The 20,856-nt window shown below is 41.1% G+C and overlaps 2 protein-coding genes across 3 annotated transcripts; one reads left to right on the top strand and one right to left on the bottom strand.

Moving 5' to 3' along the window:
• Positions 1 to 55: 55 nt before the first annotated feature.
• On the bottom strand, positions 56 to 7,824 carry hacd3 (3-hydroxyacyl-CoA dehydratase 3). 2 transcript variants are annotated; one of them, XM_080538827.1, is made up of 11 exons: positions 7,662 to 7,824; positions 5,865 to 5,907; positions 5,662 to 5,735; positions 2,896 to 3,060; positions 2,637 to 2,688; positions 2,368 to 2,478; positions 2,083 to 2,210; positions 1,673 to 1,785; positions 991 to 1,097; positions 726 to 857; positions 56 to 651 (listed from the first exon to the last, which is right to left on the bottom strand). In XM_080538827.1, exons 1-11 carry the CDS (start codon positions 7,740 to 7,742, stop codon positions 575 to 577), a joined length of 1,083 nt encoding a protein of 360 aa, XP_080394953.1. In that variant the 5' UTR covers positions 7,743 to 7,824; the 3' UTR covers positions 56 to 574. The 2 variants fall into 2 exon arrangements, with proteins under 2 accessions (XP_080394953.1, XP_080394954.1); XM_080538828.1 differs by lacking the exons at positions 5,662 to 5,735; positions 5,865 to 5,907.
• Positions 7,825 to 8,143: 319 nt separating this feature from the next.
• On the top strand, positions 8,144 to 18,098 carry ppcdc (phosphopantothenoylcysteine decarboxylase). The gene is made up of 5 exons (XM_080539265.1): positions 8,144 to 8,383; positions 8,713 to 8,808; positions 8,936 to 9,064; positions 15,485 to 15,653; positions 16,940 to 18,098. Exons 1-5 carry the CDS (start codon positions 8,189 to 8,191, stop codon positions 17,023 to 17,025), a joined length of 675 nt encoding a protein of 224 aa, XP_080395391.1. The 5' UTR covers positions 8,144 to 8,188; the 3' UTR covers positions 17,026 to 18,098.
• The last annotated feature ends 2,758 nt before the right edge of the window (positions 18,099 to 20,856 follow it).

Below are 20,856 nucleotides of genomic sequence, written 5' to 3'. Positions count from 1 at the left end.
TTTACCAAAACATCTTAGTTACAGTCATACACAAGTTACAGTCATATAATGAATATGAATGAATGAATCTTTATTTCGAACATGATTTAAAAATAAAAATAATAAATAACAAATAACTAATATGTAGAGTACAGTCCTATCAATTGTTCGAAAAGGAGTAGGAAGAAGCCTGTCCTACCCCTGTTTATACTTAACAATTATGCTTACATTATATAATCCAATTAAACAAAAGTGTTGCGTTTATATTTTTGTTCAGTGTTTAATGACAGTAGATGTTGATGACACACAAACAGCTGAGATATGAGGATGAACTGGACGGCATGTCTTTCTTGAGTGCAAGTATTTTTTTGTTGTAATTATATGTGGTCATGATACGTCTTCACATTCACCATGTAGAATGTCCATGCTAGAATTAACTCATTTTGGTAGGAGAGAGACAGTGATAAAACAAAGGATCTCCATTATATAAAACACCAAATGCTAGGGACAACCCAGAGGAAAGACAGGATGATGTCTGAGTCTCAGCGGATATTAGGCAGCAGTGGTATAAGAGAACTTCTTTTGGTTGGAGGTCTCAGTTTGATTTCCTCTTCTTAGTATGGAATCGTCTCTTCCTCTGCTTGTAGAGGTGGCGGAAGTTGATGAAAAGGCCTGCAAGAAACATCACCATTAGAATGAGGGGGAGGGGTGGCCATCTTAAGATCAGTGTTTGTGTGGAGACTCACCCAGAAACATGAGAACTAGATATCCCTGCAGGACATAGGAGAAGCTGATAGATGTGCCTAGGGCTTTAGGCAGGGGAATGCTGAAGAGTTTGGTCTTATCAAAGATGGGAATGGACTGGATCACAGCAACAGCTGTAGGGGACGGAGGAAGGGAAGAGGGATTAAAGGGATTACTATTCAAATCAGAACAGGTCATATCTGTTCAATTGTATCTACTCTTTTTTTTAAATATATATATACAGCGATTTTAGAAGCTATAACTCACCTTCTGCAAGCACACCTAATGGGTACAGAGGTATCCAGACAGTGTACCTCAGCCAAGTAAGCAGTTTCCACTCAGTGTCAATACAGCCCAGCATGTAGAATGGGTACCTGCCAGGAATAATGGCATCTCTTATTCAGTCAAACCATTCTGGATTGCTTTCCTACTACCAGTGCTATTCTATGTGGAGGATACTGTTATAGAGAGCTAAGAGGGCTTCTTGCAGATGATCAGATATTCTGCTACCAAATACATGTATTGTATGGAGACCAGGGGAGACAGGTGGAGGTAGAAATCAGAGGACGGGCTCATTGTAATGCATGGAATAAGGAATGTTACCAAACAACATTCCTCTTTCCATTCCATGCATTATAATGAGCTTCTTCTCCAATTTCTACCTCCACCTGCCTCCCCTGATACAGAATCACTCATGAGGTGGCCTAGGGTGGTCCAGTGGTCTAGCACTGCGGTCTACAGTGCACACATGTGCCCATGTCGGCATGGGTTCGAGTCTGGCCCATGCCCTGCTGACATGCCCTCTCTCCCTTCTTCTCCTTACTTTTCTGTCTGTATTCACTATATCTGTCCAATAAAATGAAAAATATGAGTGGAACTGCCCCACTCAGGAAAAAAAAATGAATCCCTCATGAGAAAAGAGATGAGTTTGTAGAGAATGTGTACCCACCGAAAGATCTCAATAGCACTCCATGTGTAGAAGACAAAGAACACTACTGGCTTATTATGCATCTCCTCCAAGCTGCCAAAGATGATGAAGAGGATGAAGTTCCTCCCAACCACCTGTAGAAAACATGAGTCCCAAACACAGGACATGTTTTGATTTCACAGTGCAGGCACAGAGTTGAGGAGTAACACATGTATAAAGGACCCACTTCTTTTTACCTCAAAGGCTTTTTATTTGATGGATGATATAAAGATCACCAGGTCAATAGGTCAAACGGCTGCTACACTGATCTGGTGACCTTTATGTCATCCATCAAATAAAAAGCCTTTGATGTGAAAGAAAGTGGCTTCTATATACTACTTTGGGGGATTCAATTTGCTCTTTTTAATTCTATTCCATGCACAGTACAGTACCTGAATGAAAGCAGGCACAACACCAGTCTTTACCACACCGAAAGCAGCATTGAGCACTTCCACTGCAGCCAATATTTGGCAGAGGAACATCACAGTCGAAATGGTGTGAAAAGTGTCGTACAGAGAATCTTAAAAAGAAATACATGGTGCATTAGAACTGGTTTTTGTTGTTTCATATTCATAAATAGCACTAGCAGTGTTCTCTGGCACTAGAAGTGTTCTCTAATTATGGGGTATACACATATTCTTAATCTAAACAGATTTTTTTCAGAAAGAAGCCCTTACCTTGGCCCAGAATAAAGAGGCGCACAGTCATATTGGCAAAGATCCATGAGAACCCAAGGAACTGGACCAGGTTGTACATAAAGAGCAATACCTGCTTCAGACTCACAAATGCTGAGAGGGGACATAAATTGAAAATATAAGAAATAAGAAAATATATTGAACACAGGTCTAGAGTAATTTCAGCTAAAAAGTTAGTAGATGTTATAAACAGTAACACATTTTCTGTCTGACTTCTCTGAGTATTTCTAGAAGACAATATAGCTACTCACCAGCATCTGGAGGCCTTGGCTCCATGCTCAACCTATTCTTTTTCTTCTTCTCCTGAAAAAACACAAACAGTCAATGCATGGATAAATACAGCTATGGTTCCCTTTGGCATATGCATTCCATTTCACAATAAAATCCATATACAACTTGCATAACACACATTTTACAAAATAATAAGAAATGTAGTATACGTTATATAATATTGATATGATATAATATCAATTAATTAATCAATATGGTTAACTCAGAGCTAGACATTACCTTTTCGCGAATTTCCATCTCTGCATCAGACTCATCTAGCCAGAGGTCAAAGTCAGGGGCCAGGAAGATGGGCTTGCGCTCCTGCAGAGTCAGCCGGTCCCACCAGCGATGCTGCTGCTTCCTCACTGTGATCTTCACCTGACGCTGGGTGGACTTGTGGCTTACCTGCAGTGCACACACATCCATTTGCACAACACAACACACAGTCAACCGAAAACAAATAATAAACAGAAAAAAAAGGAAATTTGTGTTTGGTCGATTATTTCTCTGTTGTTACATTTCTCTGTTGTATTTTATATTGTTGGAAAGCCTGTTCATTTACATTTACAATGATGTCCAACTTGTAAGGATCATGCATGCTAAACAGTGGTTCGAAATGGCATACTACTGCATACTAGCATACTCAATGAGTATACTGCATACTGCCTACTAAATTCATAATAAGTATGCCAATACCAGCCGACCGTTTACACTGCAGTATGCATACTGCCTCCCAGAATGCTAGCTACATTACCTTGCTTAGCTAAACAAGTTGTAAAATGATTTGGGGGGCCAATATCTTTAGCTAGCTAAAGTAACTAGCTTACTATATTGTTGTCTTAGCAGTTGGTAAAAGAACAAGATTAAAAAATATATATATATGAGCAATAACATATTGTGGGCTTGCTATAGCAAGCACAATAACAACCAAATTGTTCTGTCTGAAGCTACAATACTGGGACCATTCGTGACTGGGCTACAGGCAGTCAAATACTAGGCGAACGTGTGTGTAAGACACGAATAAACTTGGATTTCATGCATTTCAAGTGGCATCTTTGTAATCATGACGACGTAGTCATGTCTAAGAATGCATTTCACCATGTAAATTCCCAATATAGTGAAAATACCACCGCTCATCCGTGATCAGACTTAGCTGGGGTGCTGCAGCTGAAGAGTATCAAATAGAGTGCAAAAAAGCAGCATTTTCACACTCACTGTGCAAAAAAAGATGTTTATTGCGAGCTTTCGGTCTCCAGGCTCTCGAATCATTGCAAACAACAGCTGTATGACAAGTTTGTATGACGCAGTTTGACGAGACTGCAGGGGATTTAGTACCCCAGTAGTGTCCAGTCATGGCATACTCAAATATTCAGCAAAATCTAGTATACATACTAGATTTCTCACATCGCATACTGTACAGTGTGAACGCTCTCGCATACTCAAATCTACATCATATCTAGTATGAGTAGTATGATAGTATGCCATTTCGAACACAGCCAGTGTATTCTCCTGTTGGTATTCACTCTTGTTTTGAGCTCCAGGTGCTGCCAATCAGGTGCCTGATTGGCAGCACCTGTGTGGGGCCTGCTGGGTGCTGCACCCTACTAAAGTGATAATTTGTTGTTTGCTCCAAGCATCGGCATGCCACAGTTGTCTGGATAAGGCCCCTGCGATAGGGCAAGTTGAAGCTGGTGTTCCGCAAAACCAAGTTGCAGCATTATTTGGAGTCAGCCCTGGTATCATCTGCAAACTGAAGGCCAAATTCCATGAAACCGGTGATGTTAAAGACAGGCCACAAAGTGGATGTTCCAGGAAGACAACATCCCAAGAGGACCGGTTCATCACCCTTACAGCACTGAGGAACCGTAGGCTGTCTTCTAGACAGTCAAGGTTTGCAGGACATTATGGCATACAGATCTCTGATCAGACGGTCAGGAACAGACTGCACACAGCCAATCTCCGAGCTCATAAGGCTACCAGGAAGCCTGTAATGACTGCACTTCACTGTCAGGCCTGTTTTACGGTGGTGTCGGCAACACCGACACTGGAACCTGAAAATGTGGGGGAATGTGATGTTCAGTGATGAGTCCAGGTTCTGTCAGTGGAAGTTGGATGGCAGGGTCAAGGTATGGAGACGACATGGAGAATAGCGTTCTGCTGATTGTTGCACTGATCGAGTAACAGCTTTTGGTGGGGGCAGAGTCATGGAGCATGGGGCGGCGGTATCTCCATCACTGGCAAAACAAGGCTTGTCATCATTGAAGGCCATCTCAATGCAGTGAGATATCGGGATGAGATTCTGCAGCCAGTGGTGATCCCGTATCTCCACAATCTGGGACCTAACTCCATCCTCCAAGATGACAACGCTCGCCCCCACAGAGCCAGGATTATCACAGACTACCTCCAGAATGTGGGAGTAGAGACAATGGAATGGCCTGCCAAGAGTCCAGACCTCAACCCAACACTTGTGGGATCAGCTTGGGCGTGCTTTACATGTTAGTAGAGTGACCAACACAACCACACTGACTGACCTGCAACAACTACTGAGGCTCCTGATGGTGTATTAGGCTAAATGAATAAAGTGTCAAATTGCTTTTGTTCCTTGTTACTGATTGAACTCTATCATCCAATCCACCAAACAACTCAAAACAAGAGTCAATACCAACAGGAGAATACATAGCATTGGCAGACAACTTTGGCTAATTTTACTTGGGCGCTACCCACATAATCAGCTGTGCTGCTAATCCCACAAATGCATGATCCTTACAAGTTGGATGTCATTGTGAAGGTAAATCAACTGTGATGATGATGTAAAATACAATGCCAATTAGCATTGTAACAAGAGAGAAATAATCGACCAAACACAAATTTCCAAACTTTTTTTTCTGAGTTTATATGATATGGACACATGGAATCTCAGATATTCAAGTAAATATTCAAGGATCTGTAATAATTAATCTTCGGTATGGAACAATATACTCATTATACATATTCCTGCTGGCATACCTCCGGCTTTACTGACATAAAAAAAGTCAGGCTGAACTCATAATTATTTTCTCCTTTTGCACCGTGGCCCTGGGCTAAAAAAAAGAGGAAAATACAAATGTACAAAATTATATGGTTGTTATTATAATTCCTAAAGGTTCCTGACACAAAGCCAAATACAAATGACAATGTCTCTTCTTGATGATAGTGGAGAGATAACTTACCCCTGAATTGGAGGACATTTTCATGCAAGCTGATATCAATATTCTGATGGAGGAAAAAGAGAAGACAGTCACTTTGAGTTTCTCCCCATCAGACTCTCTCCCAAAGATAAATGTGCATTATTGTGCCAATTGTAATGAGCAACAAGAGTAAATGGTCTCTTAATCTCATTGACGTGGTGCTAGTAGTCAGATGTCTAAATATGAAGAGGAAGTGAACTATCTAACACAATCTCTCCACCACCCACACATCTTCATGATGAAATGACAGTGTAAACCATGGTGGTGTGTTCATCTGCCACATCTGCAGACATCTCACAGCTAGTCTTAAGCAACCCTGTAAATGTGTCATCCATTTAATGATATACGTATATTGGTTGAATGTACACTGTTGTTGATTCAGCCTGACAGTATCCTCTGACAGGTTGGCTTTTCACACCGAATTTGCATATTCCGAGCAGATGTTGCATCTGTTCACCAGCAGACTAATACCCTTATTGATCAAAGAGGTTATTCTGATCAAGCCTGCATGGTAACTGTGGCTGTTTTGCCATTGATAAGGGGGTGACTCTAAATGACATTCCGTTGTTAACCGTTGTTAACATAACCCTTGTATGTATTATTAACTACTATAGGCCTACTCTCTCCTTGCATATATTCTAGTGGTAACTAATAGTTGCTTCATCAGTCCAGATGGCATCTGGGTGGGATCAAATCCTTAAATCCAGTTCAGTCCAATTCAGCCATCATGAAGGGGGCTACGTAAATATAATGTGTGCATGAGACTTGGCGGCCCAGACATTCAAATAAATAAATAATACAAACAAAAGTATTCGGAACATTACTTTCATTCTGTAAGTGAAATAGGCTGAAATTGTATAGAGTCTACAGTATATTTCTTATTCAGTGCGGAAGGTGCGCAGTCGGCTCTAGGGCTACGTTCACACTGCAGGTCTTGATGCTCAATTCCCCAAAAAAATGGTTTGGCAGTTCACATTACTTTTATAATGTGACCTATATTTGACCTAGGCCTACATTGACTCCCGTGTGAACATTCCACCGCCCTGAACAGACCCGTATGTGCAGGACAGCGCACTGTTTACAATAATAACAATAATACATTAGACTTATATAGCGCTTTTCTAGACACTCAAAGACGTTTTACAAACTGAAAAGATCGAGTAGTAAAATAAAAAGAAACAAATAAATAAATAAAAGAAAGTAGGCTATAGGGGTCTAATTAATTTATAGATTACTGTCTTTGTAGGATAGGCTACATGTCTACTCTGTATACTGTCTGCAAGTATATCTAGATTCATGATATATATATGATATATGATAACATGATAACATATATAGGATAACATGATAACGTTACAACCAGATTCATTTTCAAGTTTTTGTGCAGCGGAAGCCGGCAAAGATATGAGCAAGATATGAGCAAGTGCGTCCAGAGTGCAGGGTTGCCAGATGAGGTGGGTTACCGGCTGGATTTATCGGTTATAGACTGGTTAGGCTGTAACTTGTCAATCCCATCTGGCAACCCTGCTAGAGTGACGTAAAAGTCGCATTAAAAGCGACTTGATAATTCAGACGGCGAGCGCGTTGCTAAATATCAGATATGTATTCGATGTAATACCACCTCTGAAAGCGACCCAGGTCGGATTTTAAAGTCAGATTTCATGTGACTTGCGCTGTTCCCACGGTCATGCATACATCAGACCTGAGTCGCGTGTCGGATGTGGGTCACATCTCACTGCAGTGTGAACGTCGCCTAGGTGACAGGTGTCCGCTCCTCACCTGCGCGTCAATCAACTCCACTCGCAGGTATATTTCCTCATGCCGCTGTGCCCAATATACGTGAGGGGTCAGCGTCTGCATCGCAACTGTTTCGTGCAGCTTAATAACATGAAGAATAAAACAAAAATGAATAAAATGCCACCGAGCGGAAGCCGACAGCCCAGAATATTCGTTAGACGTACGCGCATGCTCTCATATGTCGAATGACGTGCGCGTGCGCGAGGCGGGCGCATTGATGTTGAGCATTTGAGGCTGAATGTTTCATTTTCAAAGATATTGATAACGCCATGAACTGAAACTCACTGAAATCATTCTAATGCGCATATAGAGGGGGACACAACAGCGTTGAAATCCTGCTCAGGCTAAATAAAAAAGGGTGAAAGACAGGCTGCAGTTTAGCCTCCATGCCGGCAGAGGAGCAGTTGAAAGCGCATGCTTACCATTCTGTCAATGTTGTTTACGGAAGTGATGTGTGATATAAGTGTGGGTGACGTTCACTCAATATTTGAAATTCCTACATGTATTGAATGAGATACTCGGTATTTTATAATGCGCTAAAGTCGCTTGACTGGTCAGCTACCATGCAGACGGATTCACACGTTCCTCACAAATGTGATTTGCAGCGTTCCTGTGGAACATTCCGTGTGCTGGTTGGTGTCACGGGTAGCGTGGCAGCACTCAAACTACCTCTTCTGGTCTCCCAACTTCTTGAGTTACCTGGGGTGAGCATGAGGCTTTAGAGAAGATATACATTCTATGTAGCCAACCCTTGAAAAACTGATTTGCCGTTATCAAGGCACCCTCTACTGTACATACAAAAACCTATCGGTAGATGGCAATGTTCACACGGTTCCTGCAGACACATAATACCGCATACTGGAAACCTTTAGCCTAGTTGTTGCATTTGTTCAGCTTTACACAGATATCGAGGTCAAATTATTACAAATTGGCACTGTATGAAATATATATATATGAACATGTGTATGTTTTATGTTTTATTTGACCTGGATTTTATTTTTGTTTAATTTGTTATTCACTCTCCTTTCCCCAGGTGGATGTGCGGGTGGTCACCACAGAGCATGCCCAACACTTCTACAACCCTGCAGAGGTTGCAGTGAGGGTTTACAGTGATAAAGATGAGTGGGAGGTAACTACACAGGCCTTGCCAGACTTCAGTTTAGTGCTGGGCAAATATTGTGTCCAAAGTTGAAAATAATAAGCAAGCCTCCGTTGAGTACTTTGCGTCAATATCTGATGATGTTTCGCTGTCCTAGCTGTGGACACAGCGCTCTGATCCTGTGCTACACATTGAGCTGAGGCGCTGGGCTGACCTGTTCGTCATCGCCCCACTGGATGCCAACACTCTGGGCAAGATCGCCAGTGGCATCTGTGACAATCTACTGGTAAGAGTGTGAATTAGTAGGCTGGGCATAGTAAAGGTCCTGGATCTTTCAGACACTTGTCTTTCTTTGATTTTTCTCTTTTTTATTTTTTATTAAACCTTTATTTAACCAGGTGACCTCATTGAGATAAGGAATCTCTTTTCCAAGAGGGACCTGGCCAAGAGGGACAGCACAAGGACACAGGCATACATTCAATACACAGAAAGACATAATACAAAATAACAAGAAATTAAAAGCAGGTTTGGGCGGGCACAGATACTGAATTAAAAGCAATGACAATTTCCAATACTTTCACCTTCTAAGTCCTTTAAAATCGTTATGGAAGCATCATAACTGATTAGTCCTTTACACACTTTTTTGCCCAGCTCAGTACGACACGCGGAACATGCAATTGTAAAGTGTCCTGTGAGCGGAGGCTATAATGTTCATGGTTTCTGAGGAGATTATACACAGATAGGTAGGGACCAGGCCAAGGAGAGTTTTATATATAAAGCTCAACCAATGGTATACCTGTGTACATACAAGGATGGCCAGTCTGCTTTTATATACAATGTGCAGTGACAAGTAAGGTGTTTACAACCAGTGACAAATCTCAAGGCATAATGATACACAGAATCCAAAGAATGCAGACATTGATCTCATGTACAGGAGGTCACTATAATCTAGCAGAGGTAAGAAGGTCGTTGATACAAGATATTTCCTGGTTCCATTAGTGGAGCGGCTAAGTGCTACAATCTTTCAATTTGTGATACAAGCGTGAAAATGGGCATGAGCAGTCTGCATGGGTCACTTGACAAGAAAATTGTCTGAGACATTTGAAATTTCAAGATGGCGGCCATTTTTCAATATGGCCGACACCTTAGTGGAGCAGTTAAGTGATATAATGGTTCATTTGGTGATACAAGCATGAAAATTGCCATGAGCCATCTCAAAGGGTCATTTGACAAGAAACCACCCACAGTCACTTGAAATTTCAAGATGGCGGCCATTTTTCAGGATGGCTGCCGCCCGCCATGTGGATCTTTAAATGATACATTTTCTTATAGAAATGTATTGGTTTCCTCAAAAGGCTCTGTCAAGAGAGGTTGTTTGACTGTGTTTTGTCTGACTCCTCGCCCACGACCTGTCCAGTTTGGTAAAACCTGTCAGGAGTTGCCTCCCACTGGCATAGCTCTCAGGGTTCACTGATGTACACAAGCTCCCTTACCATAACAAAAGTTTACAGCTTGAATGATATTTTGCTCTGTTTCTTGTCAATGTGCTTTCTATGCCATCACCTTCATCTAGTCGGGTTGGACTAAGTAAGATAGGCAGAGCATTGATCTTATGAAATAACAGAACATTTCTTGCAATGGTACCCAGTGTTTCCCCTACCACCCCTGCCCCCCCAACGGAACCACCCGCCCCCCCCCCCCCCCCCCAAGAAAGAGGAATTATTACGGACATAAACACCAAACATCTGACAAGCTAAAATATACGCGTTTTTTAAACACACCCAACCCGAATCTGGCAAGTGGCAAGCCCATAGGCTCGTTGGTAACATTAGTCCGCCAGTAGTCTCGCATAGCCAGACCTATCTCTCCACACTTCGGTTCGCACTGTGCCGCGCTGGAGAATAATACAACATTGTGCGCGCGACGCGAGAGAGTTTTTGCCGGGTGAGATGTCTTCAGATAGAAAGTAAGCAAGTTGAAACGTTAGCAAATATAATTGCTGAGTGTTCTGACAGAGAAAGTTGGTTAAAATTGGTCGTTATTATTGTGACTAGAAAGTGTCTGACTGACACTTGACAATGACTATAATTCCATTGTGTAAATAGTGTCAAAGAACTATCAAGCTAGCTATCTAGCTAGCTCAGAGGTGATGAGATGAGCTAATCTGCTGCACACTTGCCAGCTAAAGAGCTAACTGGATGCACTTTATTATTTTACTTAAATTAGATATACAATCTTTCTTATTCTGCTAGAATTGGGCTTCATGGTAATACCATAATGGCATATTTACAGTACATGGACAGTGGATTGAAGCATTTGAAATGTCTGTTTTTTATAGTATAGTTGGACATGTTTTTTTTTCCAGGTGAGAGAGTAATGTCAAAATGACATTATCTGACTGCATTGCCCACAGCAATCCAAAATTCAATTATAATTATGTTATAAATTGATATGGATCAATTTATACCTCTTATTAGATTATAAATACTCTGGTTGTTATGTTTGCCTTTTGGTTGACAGCAAAATAGGGAGAGAGGAGGATAGGGAGGGAGAGAAGGAGAGAGAGCAGGATGGTGTCAGCACACCAGAGAGAGACAGCAAGAACCAGGTGAGAAAGTGGACAGGTAGTCAAGACCACATAAGTAAGTAGCCTTGAGAACCGATGGTTCCGTAGCGTGAGGCGGCTTAATGTACAAGTTAGTACACCCCCTGGACATGACGCTGGTATGTCGCAGGGTCTTACCCCCTGGGGGGGGGGGGTCCATGCCATGGTCCATGCCACCCCCCCCAAGGCAGCAAACCTAGGGGAAACACTGGTACCATAACCAGTACGATCATGCTCTCTGTTGAATAAACTCGGCTGAATTAGTTTTTCTTTGGTGTCCTGCTGACAAATGAAACATCTGTCCCAGTTAGTTTTCTCAACTGTTATGATGGCTTCTGCCATGTCTGCAGCAAATGCATAGGCAGAGGCCAAGGGTTTATCCTTTTACTACCTTTTACCAAGCACTTTGATGTGATACTAGCTTTCAATTCACTGACACTGAACCCCACTCTGAGTTTAACAGCAGTGATATAATATCACCAGTGTGCCCTGGTAGTGCAGATAATCACTCTTGTCTAATCTATCTATGATCAACAAATCAACACAACTGTATTTTGATGCGTTAGAAACTATCTAGAAACTACACATTTAGACAGAAACACAGTATAACCGGGCATTGCATAAAATGATTGCAATAAATCCACATTTACAATTAAGAGTGTTAAACTACCAGCTTTAACATCGCTTTGATACTGTCAAAACTTAAAAATAAAAGACGCTTTTAAGGGATTAGTGTACAAAGTTGTATTAAGTCCACCAAAAGTATGTGAGCTTGAACAAGTTTGTTCACTAAACAGCGCATTGTCGCACACAAAGCAATTTCATTTAAGAAACGTGACGATAAAGACACATCAACTATTCACTGAAAATAAAAGAAAACAAACAAATAATTTGCATTTGTAATATATCCTCATGAACAAATGCAAATTATTTGTTTGTTTTATTTTATTTTCAGTGAATAAAAAAATACCCAAAGCAGTTTCATTGAAGAAACATGACGATAAAGACACAAATTATTCACTGAAAATAAAAGAAAACAAACAAATAAATTGCATTTGCAGCGCAACCAAGAGGAAAGCTATGAAATGAAGAGAATAGACTATGGGGAATAATTGAATACATATTTGTGGAAAAAATATATCAAAATTACATTTATATTCTGATGATGTTTAGGCCAGCAGAGAAGGCCTTGCTGGCCCTGACGGCCCACCACTGTTTCTATGAGAAAATGTATCTTTTGAGGATCCAGGGGCCGGCCATCTTGAAAATTGAAATTTCAAGTGGCTGGGAGTGTTTTCTTGTCAAGCAACCCTTAGAGACTGCTCATGCCAATATTCATGCTTGTATCACCAAATTAACCATTATATCACTTAACTGCTCCACTAAGGTGTCGGCCATCTTGAAAAATGGCCGCCATCTTGAAATTTCAAGTAGCTGTGGGTGGCTTATTGTCATGTGACCCACAGAGACTGCTCATGCCAATTTTCATGCTTGTATCACCAAATAAACCATTATATCACTTAACTGCTCATCTAAGGTGTCGGCCATATTGAAAAATGGCCGCCATCTTGAAATTTCAAATGTCTCTGACAATTTTCTTGTCAAGTGACCCATGGAGACTGCTCATGCCAATTTTCACGCTTGTATCATCAACTGAAAGATTCTGACGAAAATAAGCACTTAGCCGCTCCACTACATGGGAAAAGCATGATTTGTTTCTAAAATAGAAACCTAACTTTACCTTGAGCTTAGAGACTAGCTTTGAGATATGGGACTTTGGCGATCTATGTGAATGCCCAAATACTTGTGACAATTTAAGTGCTTTTCCGCGGGAGGTTAAAACAGTGAGATCTTGTGGCTCTCTAGCTTTGGAAAACAGTATGACTTTGGTTTTATCTGTATTCAAGACCAGCTTCAATTTCTGCAGGCAGGACTGAACAAGATAAAAAGCAGACTGTAAAAAGTCAAAGACCTGTACAACAGTGAACAACAATAGATGATAGTATCGTCAGCATAAAAGTGGTACATAGTAAGTAAGTAACGTTTATTTATATAGCACACAATTTACAACAACAACAGCCACCCAAAGTGCTTAACAGATAAAAGATAAAGAAAAACAAGATAAAAGAGATAAAATACAGATGAAAGAAAACAGATAAAATAGATAAAATACACTAAAAGCAAGGTGCAGTACAAATAAAAGTGCAAAGAGTGCAATGTCGGGAAGGCAGGCTCACCTCAGGTCAAAGGCCAGGGAGAAGAGATGTGTTTTGACTAGTTTTTTAAAAGCCTCAATGCTCTCGGCGGATCTGATGTGGAGGGGGAGACTATTCCAGAGCCTAGGGGCGGCCTTAGAGAAGGCTCTGTCCCCTCTAGTTTTTAATTTAGTCCTGGGGACCTCCAGAAGCAGTTGCTCAGCTGACCTAAGGGCTCTGGATGGAGTGTGGTGGCGTAATAGGTCAGCCAAGTACGGGGGTGCCAGCCCGTTCAGTGCTTTAAAAACAATTAAAAGTAATTTAAAATCAATGCGGGAGTGGACGGGGAGCCAGTGAAGAGAAGCCAGGATTGGTGTAATATGATCATGCTTCTTTGTACCAGTGAGTAGTCGAGCTGCAGCATTTTGAACTAGCTGCAGCCGACGGAGCAGGGACTGGTCAATGCCAACATACAAAGAGTTGCAGTAATCCAGCCGGGTTGTAATGAAGGCATGGATCACCTTCTCTAGGTCCTTCTGCGGAAGATAGGCCCTTGTTTTAGCGAGGAGTCTGAGGTGAAAAAAGCTATTTCTGACCACAGAGCAGACCTGCTTGGTAAATTTGAAGTCACTGTCAAAAATCACTCCAAGATTTCTGACTGATGAGCAGATGTTTGCATTTGATACATTTACACAAAGGTTGTTGACATAGATGGAAAACAATATAGGTCCTAACACAGACCCTTCGGGCACCCCATTTGCAACTGTCAAGAAAGAGGAGGTGCACCCTGCCATCTGAACACATTGTGTTCTATCCGTTAGATAGTTGGTAAACCAGGCTGCTACATGCTCAGATAAGCCAATAGAGCGGAGTATGCTTACCAAAATGCTATGATCAACCATGTCAAATGCCTTTGATAAATCAATAAAGAGTGCTACACACACCTACTTGCAGTATAAAGCTTCAATTATGTCATTTAATACTTTGAGGGCAGCAGTAACAGTACTATGTTTTTTCCTAAAGCCTGATTGATATGTGGATAAAATACAATTTTCATCTAAAAACTCTTTTAGCTGATTGCTGACAAGCTTTTCAAAGATTTTGGCTAGAATACAAAGTTGGTCTATAGTTGTTTACGTTTGAGGGATCTCCCGCTTTTAGCAGGGGAAGAACAAAGGCAGATTTCCAAACTTTTGGGAGCTTGTTACTTAAGCCCAATTTATACTTCTCCGTCGAATTTACGCGCGGCTCGCCGTAGCCTACGCAAGGGCTCTCCCAGTTTATAGTTCTGCGTTGGTCGGTCCGCATCGCGTTGGTCGGTGTACTCATAGCGGCATAATAGCGAAACTTATTTCTTGTTGTAAAGAAAATGTCTATAATGCATTGAAATGACAGTAAACTAAGATAATAAGATGGTTATCATAATTTTTCTAATCTTTATTAATAAGTAATTACAGAAAAAGTGAATGGCATTTCTGTCATGGCTTCCGCATTTTGGCCTACGAGAGAGTCGGAATCATGTGCTACCAAGCGGACCAATCTGCGTAGTTACATTTTTGGAGAGGTGCGCGTCAACCTACGCCGTCGATTTTACGCAGAAGTATAAATTGGGCTTAAGAAGACTGAGATTAAAAATCATTGACAAAGGCTCAGCAATTAATTATGCAGCCAGTTTAAGTAAGTACGGATCAAGCTGATCAGGACCTGCTGATTTCTTAGTGTCAAGTTGCTTTAAGGCTGTATGGACCTCAAAGGTAGATACAGGTATAAAGTGAAATCAAAAGGTTCACATAATCCAGGCAGAGCAATATCATCTTGCACATCAGAATTATAATTTTTCAAATTAGAAAGGTAGACATGTTGTTGACACTGTTCATCATTCATCATCATTGTTTGTCATGGGCAGACATGTGTGGTACGTGCCTGGGACACCAGCCGCCCTCTACTCTTTGGTCCTGCCATGAACACAGCCATGTGGCATCACCCCATCACTGACCGGCAAGTGACCAGCCTCAAAGACTATGGCTATGTGGAAATCCCCTGCACTGCCAAGAAGCTGGTGTGTGGAGACGAAGGTGTGTGTAAAAAGGCTTATCATTATATTTAATAACAAGAATTTCTATTTCAAAGGAGTACCTACCTCAAAAAATTATTCAGTTCAATATAAAATGGATTAAAAATGTACATATTTTGTGCATTAAAGCCTCAAAGATATCCTCAAACTTCTATTTACTTCCTTCCGATTAGGGATTATTTGATGATGAGTTTTCAGAGGCAGAGGTTGAACCCAAAAGCAGACGAGGGACAAATAGGTAAGAGTTAAGCCAGTAGTTTGAATATGAACAATATGGCAGGACCAGGAGTGGCAGGCAGGTAGTTTGACAGGCTGGGGTCGGGCAGGCAGGCGGGTAGTCAGACAGGCAGGCGGGTAGTCAGACAGGCAGGGGTCAAACGATGGCAAACGATCCGGCGTCAACTAGAAGCAGGTGCAGGATATTTGTGGAGTGGAGTAGATTTCAGGATTGCAGACAGGTGTGCTAGTCCCCGCCGGTAGAACTCAGTTGTGATAATTCCAAGATAAATAGAAACTGGACATTATGAATGAATGAATGAATGAATGAATGGTCTTTATTGTCATTGCTATAGTACAGGTACCAAACAACGAAATTTGGGAGGGGTGGCTCCCCTGGTGCTAGGAAAGAAAAAAAAAACTAAAAAAACAAGAAGGGAAAGGAGCTGGTTTACATAAATAAAGGCTATGTACACTATCCACTATACTATACTGTACAGATAAAACGACTAGGGTTGTCATATTGCACATAGTGTTATTGCACATTCATTTAAAGTGTCGCAGTTTGCAGGCTTGAAATGTACACATTTGTGCCTCAGCACTACACCTGATTTTTTCAATCCAGCAGCTGCCATCAATCCGTCCAGACTGTCCAGGGCCCAGAACCTAGGTCTTTGCTGTGTTCAGGGCCTGGATGGCCCTGGGGTAGAAGCTGAGCTTCAGTCTGTTTGTCCTTGCGGCCATGGTCCTGTACCGCCTTTTCGAGGGCAGCCGGGCAAAATTAGGATATTTATGAGGCTTTAATGCAGAAAATAATCATATTTTGGGAGAATATTTATATTTTACTCCTTTAATTCATGAGCTTGGTGATGTTGATTGTTAAAAAGTTTCTTCCAAAAATGTTTTTTATTAGTAAGAGCTAGAAGGAACTAAAATGTCAACTTGCTTTATTCAAATAACAGTTAGATTTGCCTATAGCATAATGTCCTCTAATTTACTGGAATGTAACGCCCTGAGAGGCATCTATTTCTCCTCAGAAGTGTGTGTAATCTGGATCCCTTTGTTTACTAGGAAAAGGGGCCATGGCTGAGGTGTCAACAATTGTCGATGCGGTCAAGCAATACCTCCAGAAATCTGCTGAGTCTATTACCCCATGATGTTTTAACGACCAACTGAATGTTCAGTAAATTGCACAGAGGAAGATACAACAAATGATTATTATGATGATGATTATTTCAGTTGCTGCACCGATTTCTCATGTAATTATTTAGATATATGATAGTATACTGTAAACAGCTGTTGAAAGAGGTTACAACATTAACATTTGTGCCTGATTTTATCCTTGGCAACATGGATTTGCACAAGAGCTGCAATACAAAGAACAGTGTTGAGTTTTTTCCATAAAGTCTTTTCTTGTGTAATGTCACCCTTTTAAAGGTGTAAACCCATTAAACCCACTTGTTTTTGGGGTGGTATACAAAATACCATGAACTCGAAGGGAAGCATGTGTCTTTGAGTCTGGAGAAGCCATCATTGTTCCCAAAGGGGTAATTAAGGCAGATCAAGCAGCGGAAAATCTTTCTTACACAAGGGATTTTTTGACTGACTGGCTCAAGTGCTGCAATAGATTCCCTTGTAATAAAGCTGTCAGCTACAGAGACCATGGTTCTCTGGTGGGTTGTTTATCCTTCCACAGACAGACCTATGTTCCTCAGGTTCTGCTCTTTGTGGCTGTATCTTGAACAATAAGAGAGTATTCCTCTTTAAAAAGGTCAATGTAGTGACGATCATCATCAGTTACAAGCTCTCTGACATGTTTGAGAAAAAGCTGGTGAGGTAAGTGCACTCTTAAAGCTTGTCAGGCAACAGTCTCTAGTGAGCCTTTCCACATGGTTCTAAGTTTGAAGCTAATGCCAAACTGGTTTAACGTTGTGTGTTTGATCCATATCTTCTAACCCATTAACCGAGGAAGTGTTTACAGAGAGGAATGCACCTGAACTTGTGATTTGTATGATTTCATACAAGCCTGTTGATGATGCCAGGGGAGATTGGTGGAGGTAAAAGACAGAGAATGGGCTCATTGTAATGCATGGAATGGAATGAGGAATGATGTTTGATACCATTCCTCATTCCATTAAATGCACCATTCAATGAGCCAGTCGTCTGATTTCTAACACCACCAGCCTCGCTTGACTCACTCACTCCAGGGAAAGTGCAGATAAACAAGTCACTATTAGACAAATTCCTAGTGCACATAACTTGATATTGAACCTTTGAATAAAGACATATTACAATACATAAAAACATGCTTATTTTACTTACCAAACACTCATGTACTGGTCAGTTAATATAATTCTATGCAAAGTGAAGGTCAGAGAAAAGTGGTCATCGGTCAATTTAAGAGTTTGGTGCAGCCAAGTAAATAAAGGGCCAGAATAATGATACTTTTGATCTGTTTGAGGTATTTAAAGCTATTTTGCTTTAACAATGTAGTTAACTTTTGAGAATAGAACTCCTTTGTCTGTGAGGGTGAAATCATATGCAGGTGTCGAGTAATAGTTAGAGAAGAGTTTGACTCCTTAATGTTATCTCGTGGGACCCAGAGAGTTTGTCCGCAGAGCCTGGCAAAGGCCAAGATAAGATGAGGTGAAGACGTAGCTCATCATTTGGTCAAGGTCTCACATCTGCAGCCTGCAAGAAATTGATGTGAACTGATTTTGATTCCTCCCATAAGAAAAGACTGAGATTTGAGAGAATGCACAGGAGAATTATATTTTGAGAAATGGCTGATACAGAACTTTCTCCCAGGCACATGTCTTGTCTGCTGCTTTTGTGCCTGTTTTGTCTGCACCTCTCGTCAATAAAACATAATCTTGTAGTCTGAACTTGGACCCACCATCTGATGCTTCATTGATCATCTCAAGTCCTTCAAATGAGAGGCAAATTATTGTTATGATGTATAGTATTAACTATATTGCAAAGTTACAAGCAGAATCTATTTCTGCCTACAGTTTTTATCTCAAAAGGAAGTGAGCAGTTTCATAACTTGTTCCTATTGACCTGTGGCTGGTGTGGGTGTATGTGATATCAGACAGGCTGTCAGAGAGCCCATTGAGTGACAGGTCAAGGCCCAAGGTACCCACACAAACCACAGGATGTGTGGACATCTTTTCCTCTTTTGCACACAACATTAGCGTTGCAAAATTGTTTGCGTGCTTTAGTTTAGCATGTGATATGTTTTATTAAAGCCAAACTGAGAACGAGGAGTACAGAGCTTGAAAATACTTCGAATCAGCTTATTAAAATGCTACTGAAAAGATTTGCATGTATAATTTGATTTGTTTGACCATATATTTGACTAAGCTACTATAGTTCCTGGCTCCAAATAAAATCATTGGTTTTATCAGTCTGACTTCCTCTTTGGGAGAAGAGAAGTAGGATTAATGATTTGGCTTGCAAAGAGACTGAGGTATTATTACTGTTGAGAATGTAGTGCGTGCTACCTTGTGTTTGGTTCCCCTGATGCAGAGCTTCCTGCCCTGGGCTGTAACTTGTCCTGCTGCCATTGGCTGCTCAAGCTTCTGTTCTGACGATAGAGCAGCATTACATCAGCAAGATGGTGGAGGGGAGTGACATCATGGCCCAGATATGGCTGTGGAGGAGTCTGCAGCCTGCAGGTGCATCAACAGGGAGAACGTTTGTCATGAAAAGATCACAAAGCCAAAGGGGAAGTGGGAGTTTTTGTTGTTGTTGTTGTTTTTTTGCCTACTTAAAATGTATTACTCTACTTTCTTAACCAACCTTTACCCAAAAACAATATCTACCATTTGACGATGCAAATAAATGGAGATCTGTTAAACCTGGGGATGCAATCAAAAGAAGCCTTTATTTTGTCTCACACAATGAAAGACTTGTTGTACTTGAACATGGACATAATACAACTTCATAGCAATATATCACCTCTCAGTCAATGGGTGTGATCACAATTCATAAGTATATCATAAAATAATGATTGTGAATTTGAGAAACCAGTATGTTCCACACAAAGAACATCATGTTTTGTGTAATGTTTAACTATTGTATATACATGGATTAATAAGGAGATATTCTGGATATAAAAGTACAGTATAGTGACACCATGGCATAAGGAAAAACATCCCCTGAGTAGACTAATGAAGTGGTAGACTTTGACACCTCTGTGAATCGTGTGTGTGTGTGTGTGTGTGTGTGTGTGTGTGAGAGAGAGAGAGAGCGAGAGAGAGAGAGAGAGAGAGAGAGTGTGTGTGTGTGTGTGTGTGTGTGTGTGTGAGAGAGTGTGAGTGTGTGTGAGTGTATGGCGAGACAATGGCATGGCTGATGTAACTCTGGAGCAATGTTAGTTCATGTCAGGTAGCTGCTGGCACCTGGGAGCATTTTGCTTTGGTTCAGAAACTACAGTATCCTGAGAGATTACCTGCTTGGCTCCTATGTCAACACAGCTTATCTGATTACCTCTCACTCTATTAAAGGTGGTAAACAGGTGGTAAACAGCTGGGGAGTCAATCAAATTTCAATCAAATTTATTTGTATACATTTTTACATACTTTTTACATAGACAAATGTCAGTTTTGTGTGTGCTTCACAGCAAAAACAATACTAGACAATATAAATAATAAATATAATACAAACAATATGATCTAACACCAAATCTTAAAAAAGTAGGAAAAAACTCCCCATAGGGCACAGTGGCAAAGAAAAACTCCCTGGGAGGAAGAAACCTTGAGAGGAACCAGACTCCAGGGGGACCCATCCTCCTCGGGCTGAACTGGTGCTGAACAGTAAACTAGTGTGGAATGTGGTGTGGTGCAAGAGTTAAGTGAAGGGCAGACCCGGATGGGGTGGCAAGGACTAGGATATAGGGTAGAGTAGACAAATTCAGGAACTGGAGTCTTGTTTTGAGGGGCTCAGAGCCCCTTGGACAGATAAGCACAGAGGACAAGACGAGATTA

Source organism: Nansenia antarctica (assembly GCF_963989245.1).
Source record: "Nansenia antarctica genome assembly, chromosome: 9".
Taxonomy (NCBI): domain Eukaryota; kingdom Metazoa; phylum Chordata; class Actinopteri; order Argentiniformes; family Microstomatidae; genus Nansenia; species Nansenia antarctica.
This window is presented reverse-complemented; position numbering and strand designations above follow the sequence as displayed.

Excerpts from the sequence above, each read along its gene's own strand:
- ppcdc (XM_080539265.1), top strand. The coding sequence starts at position 8,189 with ATGAGATACTCGGTATTTTATAATGCGCTAAAGTCGCTTGACTGGTCA. Across the intron at positions 8,809-8,935 it reads GTGATAAAGATGAGTGGGAG|CTGTGGACACAGCGCTCTGA; the intron begins GTAACTACACAG and ends TCGCTGTCCTAG. Across the intron at positions 9,065-15,484 it reads GCATCTGTGACAATCTACTG|ACATGTGTGGTACGTGCCTG; the intron begins GTAAGAGTGTGA and ends TGTCATGGGCAG.
- hacd3 (XM_080538827.1), bottom strand. The coding sequence starts at position 7,742 with ATGCAGACGCTGACCCCTCACGTATATTGGGCACAGCGGCATGAGGAA. Across the intron at positions 3,061-5,661 it reads TTATGTCAGTAAAGCCGGAG|GTAAGCCACAAGTCCACCCA; the intron begins GTATGCCAGCAG and ends TGTGCACTGCAG. Across the intron at positions 652-725 it reads TCTAGTTCTCATGTTTCTGG|GCCTTTTCATCAACTTCCGC; the intron begins GTGAGTCTCCAC and ends TGTTTCTTGCAG.